The sequence below is a fragment of the Trachymyrmex septentrionalis genome, unplaced genomic scaffold, assembly GCF_001594115.1.
Source record: "Trachymyrmex septentrionalis isolate Tsep2-gDNA-1 unplaced genomic scaffold, Tsep1.0 scaffold60, whole genome shotgun sequence".
Taxonomy (NCBI): domain Eukaryota; kingdom Metazoa; phylum Arthropoda; class Insecta; order Hymenoptera; family Formicidae; genus Trachymyrmex; species Trachymyrmex septentrionalis.
In genome coordinates this window covers 3843602-3852370 of record NW_017305779.1, presented here as the reverse complement: position 1 = coordinate 3852370, position 8769 = coordinate 3843602, and the positions used below count along the sequence as shown (strand labels likewise).

At 32.7% G+C, this 8769-nt stretch overlaps 1 protein-coding gene across 1 annotated transcript; it reads right to left on the bottom strand.

Annotated features, from left to right (window-relative positions):
• Positions 1-116: 116 nt before the first annotated feature.
• LOC108752467 (protein-glutamate O-methyltransferase-like) lies at positions 117-2580 on the bottom strand. Its single transcript, XM_018493296.1, has 7 exons — positions 2444-2580; positions 2034-2134; positions 1824-1929; positions 1418-1662; positions 1164-1346; positions 658-1060; positions 117-573 (listed from the first exon to the last, which is right to left on the bottom strand). Exons 2-7 carry the CDS (start codon positions 2114-2116, stop codon positions 241-243), a joined length of 1353 nt encoding a protein of 450 aa, XP_018348798.1. The 5' UTR covers positions 2117-2134; positions 2444-2580; the 3' UTR covers positions 117-240.
• Between the last annotated feature and the right edge of the window lie 6189 nt (positions 2581-8769).

Sequence of the window (8769 nt, the reverse complement as noted above, 5' to 3'; positions counted from 1 at the left end):
ACAATATATGGTAAAGAATAAATATAAATATGTTATAAGAAATATAAAGATTTTTTTATAAATATTATTGCAATATATATATTCTTGTGCATATCTGTATATGTACAAATGTGCTATATAACTTTATATATTTGTACAGAGATAAACGTAAGTATTATGATTATCGATAATTCAAAGATATTCAAAGATTATTATAATTTAAAGATTTTATTTTTATTTTTTACAGAACGATCTAGTAATTTAAATTTTGAGCAAAGCTGCTTGAATGATAGCATATTCTCCGGTTATCAGTTTATCTTTATGTTTTTCAAAGAATTCAGCCATATCATTTGGTAATCCAACACAAATATCGGATTTCATGGTGCGCAAACTCAAAATATTTGTAGGTTGAAAATTTCCCAATGCAGCTGCAAAGCTTATATTGTATTCAAAATTTACATCACCCAGAAGCTTTCTATAATTCAGATCACCCTTAAATATTACTAATTTAGCATCGGAAAATTGAGCATATATATTTTTCCCTCTTTCTTTCATTTGTGTAAAATCATACGGTCCTGTCCAATAAGGTTCTTCCTGTGTAATAAAAAGTTAAAATTATATTTAACATAATTTTACACGATAATCTAAACAGTTTCAGAGAATACAAATTAAATGTACCTTAAAAGACCAAATTTCCTGATCCATTAGATTTTTGAATGTTTTACCCAATAATTGTATATCTGGATGATCATTTAGTGTATTCATGTAATCTAACATCCAGAGAAAATCATTAATAGTTGTATCACTCACGTACCATGGATATAATTTTGCGTGAAATGTTATCTTAGTCGTAGGTACAATAGTAACCAAAAAAGCTGCTAAACATAGATCAGTGAACAGTTCATATCCTGCATTATCAAGTACTATATGAATATTATCGTTTTCTTTCATCTTTTTGTTCACAATATCCCATACAACCTCCCAATCATTTACTACTATATTTTGGTTTAAAGACTCCACTATCACAAGTGGATTACCAGTCTGAATAGAAGGGGCTCCTGCAGTTGCAGATAGATCATGTCTGTAAATATAGAAATCGTTGTTTATTGATAATGCATTATAAAAGAGCGTATTAGATAGGCGTATTAGATAAGCGTATTAGAATTAGATAAAAATAGTACAACCTGTTACCCCACAAGCTCAATTTCAAAAATTTCAGAAAATCATTCTTTGAGTTTTCCTTATTATATTCCTTATTACACAGTATGTCTTTTATGTACAAGATCATTAAGTCTACAGACTCAATAGAGTTAATAAAATCAGTTTGCTTTTGATACTTAAATGGATCGTAATTATACATCGTACTTCTAAAATTGCAAAACGACATTTTAGATTGTTCTATATGAATTTATGTTACATTTAGTGCATCAAAACTTACAATAAACTAATTTCTTGAGCTAATACACGATACATATAGCATTCGCAATATAACCACACTGTATTGAACCATGTGGGTACTCCATTTTCTACGCATGTTCTGTACTCTAGATATTTATTCCATTCCTCGGCATCATTAATTACTTTGGTATTTAAACGCAGTGGTTTCAAGGCTTTGTTAGTAACCATCTCAGTTTTCAGTTGACTTATGAATCCTATGATCTCTTTAATATCTTTTTCAGCATTCTGTAATTCAATAACATGTATTATGTCTCAAGGCATAATAGCATGGGAAACTGATTGTTATGTCTCACACACACACACACACACACACACACACACACACACACACACACACACACACACACACACACACACACACACATATTTGCTTCTATGAAGATTACCTCACTGTATGTATCTATAATTTTGCTTTTATTCTGGCAGAGTACATCAATAATTTTCGTTAATATCACCGGCAATCTGTCTTTGATTGTTACATAAGCATAACTTCTGTAACATAAATAAAAGATGTCGTTTTTATATCTTTGTATCAAAGGTCAGCGAATTGATAACAAGTTGACAAACAAAACAAAGTTAAGCAATTCAGAAATTACCGCTTATATACTCCAGATAATGGTAAACCGAAAGGAGTAAATGTGTCCTGCAAATCCGGGATTCTGGGATCATTTTGAGCCATCGTATATTCTGATACAACCTGAACAGACAACAAACCATGGAGATAAAATAAAGTAATAACAACATTAACAACACATAAAATCATGATAAGAATAGAGGAACAGAATCTCATGCGTCGCACATATATCGCGTTTATAAATACACGGCATGATTCGTTTCTTCTATGTTATGCTATTTTATTGTAGAATTAAAAAATAAAACAAATATATCTCAAGGAGAACAAGGTTACGCAAACACGAGTTTATAAAAACTAGAAATCGCCGCGGCAAAATTGAACTTTAAGCGGTCTTTCCTCAACTTATCATGGCAAAAAGTCACCGATTATCACCTTATCACGTTCTGTTCCCAACAAACGTTCTCGGAAGACTGCAGAGGATCACTCATGAACGTAAACACGATTACTACGCTCCACGTTACCACGCGGAGCAGCGCAGACTCGCGGAGTAAACGGTGTGTCAGGTCAGGCATATGTGTCGACGTTGACCGTCGCACGAAGTGATGCGCAGGCGCAATCGCGTGAGGAATCGATTCCTCGCACGAGGAATCGATCCTTTCCCTGAACGCGATCGAGTCGCGGAAAGCGCGTGAACGCGGGGACGGGAAAGATAATCGGCCGTTTGTTTTCCGCCCCCCTTTATTTCGTCTGCGGTTAACTGCGCGCGGTTTTGTGGCGGCTTCTTCGTCGTCGTCGCGCCGCCACCCCGCGGTGAAGTTTCCGCCCAAAGAAATTTCATCAACGCAGAAAGTTTCCGGCGCTCCGCGACCTCTTCTCCTTCGAATCGAGCGCGCACGTCTAACTCCCGTTGTCACACTTTTGTTCACCGACGCTCGGCGAGCTTGCGGATGCGGATGGATAACGAGATTCCGGTCTGCCGATATTGTGTGCTTCCGGCGTGGGGAAATCACCGCCCGGTGAGTTTAATTCTATAGATGTAATTATGGGAGCGTTTATCTTTTCTCTGTGTTCTTTCTATTCCTTAGGCCAACTGTTTTATTCCTTAGCCGGTTCCACTAATGTATAATGAGATTTACTTTAATTTCGATTTACTTATTGTTCATCTTTTTCTAATTTTCTTAGAATTCTGAGAATTAGAATTATTGTAAAATTAATTTCAATCTTGATTCAATTCAAACTCTTTATCTTTTTCTAAAATTCTTAGAATTCTTAGCGTTATAAAAAGATAAAGAGTAAATCGAACCGAGATTAAAATTAATTTTACATTGGTTAAAATTCTCTGAAGTTGACGATAGATCTTGAACGTACTCAATATTATAAACCCATATAGTATCAAAGCTTGCGATAACATTTCTGCAATGTTTGCTATGTTACTACAATATTAATGGAACGTTACAATGTTGCTGGAATAATCTGTACTGCATGAAAAATTTTTTTGTAAAAAATTTCAAACAATCAATTTGATTTTCTTCATGTTACATTTGCAAATTTTGGATATTCTTATTAAAATATACTTTATATTTATTCTTTTTTATAATGAGCCATATGTTATCGTTCTGTGAAATTAATTAATGCCTTTCAATTAACGTAAGTTAAATAGATCTTGTAGACACAGGGTCAGTAATTGTGTTACAGATTTTGAAGGTCAGTTTCGGAGGATTAACCCTTCGTTGACACACCTTTTTTGATCGCTTTTTGACACACTGGGTGATACTCACACCCAGAGTAATGTTTAAACAACTGACATTCTTATTTAAAAAATTCAATCAATATGAAAAAAATTATGGATCAATTTCAAGGTATATACAATAGAATACATTCAAATAGTTTTTGATTGAAATTTTATTACAGTTTTTCTGAAAAAAGTTCTTGAGTTCAATGAATAGAAAAAAAACGAGTAAAATCTTTGAAAAATTGTAACTTTTAAAAAATTTAATATTAAAAGTTACAGAATTGTTGTTTAGATATGATACTTTGGAAAAACAATTAGTTTGTGAGTTGGTTTTGGATAAAGGGTATTTATTTTACATATTGAATGTAGGCTATTTTGGGAATTGAAAAAAACAGATATTTTTTTTATAAACATTGTATTTTTGTCCTACAAAATAAAAAAAAATTGAACTTCAGAGAGTTAAAATAATTTTGTGGGTGGTTCACACCCAGTATGTTAACGAAAAGTTAAACGTTACTTTGAAAATGATAGCATTGCATTTTTATCGTCTGCGAAGATTTGTGGAAACATTGTAGGTAAACAATTTTCATCGGCACGTGACGCCACGTGACTCCTCGCGAATTCTTTTCCTGCGGGAATTTATTCTCTAAAGGACAATCTTAATATTTGTACCATCGTATCCCAACGAACAGCGGACATCGGGTACACGATAAATGAATTGATTAGCTTCCGTGAAAAAGTTTCGCTCGCGTTATAGCCCGGCGGGACGCTCTATCACACTTGAATTTACATAATGATCGTTGTGAGGGTACATTAGCTTCGGGGGTAATGGCGCGACTGCCTGCCCCCACTTGGCAAAAGTTACGACGCTGATACGGGCGCGCGGGATGTGCAGGAGAAAAGTAAATTCGAATAAGGCGGTCAAATTGTTTCGTTCCCGCTGCGCGACGCGCGCTTTTTGCCGCGGGAGAGCCAAAACAGGAAACTCGGGCGATAATTCAGCTACAGCTGCACGGCGTTTTAATAAACTCGACGGGAAAGACGTCTGCAGAAGCAAAACTCGGTGCGTCTTGTTTCGGATTATTTTCTCTCATGGAAATCACAGAGAAATCAGTTGAGTTTTCATATGGTTTTCATACAGCTATGCTTCGATTGCAAAGAACGTTTCGATATATATTCTTTCTTTGCATTGATTCTTATTAATCCTTAATTTATCCTTGTGCGTGTAGTGTCTAGTACACCCAATCTTTATAAATTTGCTAAAACGTATAAATGCTTTATAAAAAAACATACAATTTTGCTGAAGTACGTATTAAATATTTAGATACATACAGATCTGAAAATGATTTTGTTGGATCATTAAAATAACTATGTAGCATGAGCTGCAACAAATTTTTATATTCTAGTAACCAGCTTGAACGTCCTACGTAATTATTTTGATAGTCTATCGAAATTATTTTTAGATCTGTGTACCTAGTTAAATTTTTTAATACTTCAGCAAAATTGTTCTTTCGGTATACACATATTTATATTTAGCGCAAATTATTTCATAATTAATATTTTTTGTTTACTTTATTTAAAGGGTGTATAAAATGGCATTAATCTTTATTTAATTGTAAATCATAAAAGAGAATGAAAATTGAAATATAATGTTGGGATGTCAGAAACATCTCGTGCGAATAACGTTAAAAAAGAACACGAATAATATAGAGTTAATAATATTATTACCTCCATCAATAACGAAGCAAGCTGGTTAATCTTCTTGCCGCGATTAACAGCGGAATAAGAATATTTGATAAAATATTCTAGCGATGAACGACCGATTACATTTCTATGCCTCTCAAGAAGTTAATATTTCAATATGTATAAGTATTATATTAATACACTGATTCCCCCTTAAGAAAAAAAATTGATTAGTGTTCCAATAAATTGTTTAATTGTATATACATTAACTGATAATATTTCATCAATTACTGATGCAGTATCATCAGTTATTAATAAAGCCAATCTGCAGATTATTGGAACACTAATCAGTTCTTTTTTTTTAAGGGTTGTCATGTCGTTATACATAAATAATATCCAATTCACGAAAAATTTTTAAAAAGACAAATATAATTTACTTCACAAAAGTTATTATACTAGGGCTCTTAAAATTCATAATTTACTTCTTCTTTTGTGTGAGAGAAGATTATAAGAATAATAAAAATTTGATGTTATTTGGCTAATGAGGAGCTTCCAAAAATAAAAAAATTATGTCAATATAAATATGATATGTATAATTTCAAAATCAATATCTTAAAAATGGGAAAAATACTTTATTTTCGAGGATATTTATTTAAGCATCTTAAGCGATGTGTCAGAGAGAATTATGAGAGTAAAAAAATGAATCCTCTTTCGACCGTTCGATCCTATCTGATCCGAATAAATTTTTGTTTGTTTGCATTTTGTGTTATAATATTGAGTCAAAATAAAAATTTATAGCGCTACTTTATTCGTACCGAGTATATTTAAAAAATTTGGCAATTATACTATTTGATAGAGCAAAGTATCAGCTTTAATAATTTGTTCTTTGAATTATGATAATTTTTAATGGAATTGTAAACAAAGTAAAAATACTTCTTTTATTTAATCCGCGGTAACTGAGTAACAAATAATCTTAAGAACATTTTTGGAAAACGACTTTGTAGAAAGTTGAGAAAACTTTAAGTTTTTACGTTAGAAAGTCGAAAATTTTCCCATTTTGTCCAGCTCATAGTTTTTCATATGTAAAAATTACTAAACTCACAGAAACTCAAAAAATATAATAATCTTTCGAAAGTCGAGATTTTAAGCTTTAAAAATCTTGTTTTAAATTTAAATTTTATTTATTTTTAATAAAGTTACAGCTGTTTGAATTTTGAGGTTCGTAGCGCTACGAAATTTTTTGTTCCGATCCAGTGGAATTAGAAACTTTAATGGTGATAATAATTAAAGGCTCGTGTTACTTGCACTTTTGCACAATATCTTTGCTTTTTTTCACTTTTAATATCTAATTATAATACATATTTTTTTTTATCTTGTTTTAAGTACAAAAATTTTTTTAAATTTCAACCCAAACAAAATCTTATAATTAACTATTGTGCATTTTCTCGAATCTTAAGACTGCGACAATTTACACATGAGCTTTGTCAAAAATGTCTCGACTTTATACGCGAAAATGTCATTTATAGATTAAAAATGTGACAGCGTTATCTTTTTGTTTCGATTTCCGGCGGTGCTGTGAGAACCTCGGTATGACCGATCGTTAAATGTCACAGTCGCAACACAGAGGCAAGATAATATCGCCGCCGTTTGCGTTCTATTCCTTCGAAATGAAATCTGTGCCGGCGAATCCGTCGGCCCCCGCTCGTCCACCCTCTCGCTCGGCCCTCAGCTCGATCCTCCCATCCACGAGAGATCTGGGAGCAATGTTGCTAATTACTACATACCACCGAATGCGGCATAACCCGCGACCCATGAATTCCACCGCGCTGTAGCCGATGGTGTACAGTCGCAAGAGTCAGTTTTCATCCGTGTAATTTGTGGAAATTGCGGTTTCCTATGAGCGCGAGGCGAACTGATAATGCACTACCGAACGTCAGCTCGGTGCCACACTTACATTCTCTAATATAATGCGCGTGCACATATACATTTACACAAGCGAGATAATCGCTGGCTTTTTTCCTCCCCACAATTTAGTCGGCAAAATCCGAATTACGTCGCGGAAGCGAGAGAGATTTAGATATCCTCTCCTTCTTTTGATGTACTTTGAAACTTATACAGTAGTTTATAAATCATCAATTATTTCCAAACTAAGATGTTATCTAATTTAATTTAATTTAATGGTACTGTTCTATTTATACAGCACACTTTATCTTAGAGACGTCCTAGGAACATCCTTAGAATGTAGTGTCTAGAGACGTCTCTTCGAGGAATGCTGGGTTGTTATAGTTTTTTAATTGAAATCGATGTTTCAGTGAATAAAAAGAATCGTACTTTTCTGATATTCTTTACGTGAATATTCTTTATTTTTTATATTAGAATATAAAGTTTCTTGTTTTTTGTTCTTTTAATGACAACTAACACATCATCGTCTCAACAATCTTACAAGTCTCTGCACAAAATTGATTAAACGTGGTAAAGCAATACAGGAACGATTATTACACGTAGGATAAAGTCGTAAATATAAGGACCACATGGCCAGCGCTACTTCTTGAAATGAAGAAAACTTGCAACGAGAGAATGACGATACGCATGCGAGAATATCGTAAATGTAATTGTAAAAAATTTTGGTTACGTGTAACTTGATGTTAAAACATTTAAACAATATTAATTTAATACCATTAAATTTTTAAATAGTAATGTTATTAAGTTAATTATTTCTGAGCTATTCCGTAGCCGCCAGTAGCTGTTTATTGTTATTACACATAAATTGTGATATATAAATAATGTAGAAAACAACTGTTAGGTTTATAAAAAAATTTTTTATAATTATTTAAAAAATTCAAAAAATCAAAGGTTAATCTATTGATATAAAAATATTGTAAATTTATGGAATGTACATAAATTAATTGATATGACAAGAAATATAATAAATATACTATAATATAATTATAATAAACATAATTATAATAAATAATAATGTACACGATTAATTTTTATGTAATATGAATTATGTGAAAATCTTTCTAATTATGTTTTATGTAATTTTCCTTTGCCAAAAGCTAGGCTTTTCTTTCAAAATGTGTAATCTTTGCTGCTTGACGGTAAGAATCAGTAGTATGCATTTTTAGATGTTGCAACGATATTTCTTCTCCGTGCCGGTGGAAAGTTTTCAACGGACGTTATACTCTACGTCATGCCGCAGGTATATTCCAAAGGGCATAATTTAAAGAAGTTTCTCTTGGGGTTGTCGCGAACCAGCGCAGCAGCCAAACGAAAACCCAGTTTGAATGTAAGAGTATGTAAATGATAGGAGCTGCCAGGAGAGAGTTCATTATAACCGGCA

Excerpts from the sequence above, each read along its gene's own strand:
- LOC108752467 (XM_018493296.1), bottom strand. The coding sequence starts at position 2,116 with ATGGCTCAAAATGATCCCAGAATCCCGGATTTGCAGGACACATTTACT. Across the intron at positions 1,930-2,033 it reads TTATCTGGAGTATATAAGCG|AAGTTATGCTTATGTAACAA; the intron begins GTAATTTCTGAA and ends TTTATGTTACAG. Across the intron at positions 1,347-1,417 it reads GCTCAAGAAATTAGTTTATT|AAGTACGATGTATAATTACG; the intron begins GTAAGTTTTGAT and ends TTGCAATTTTAG.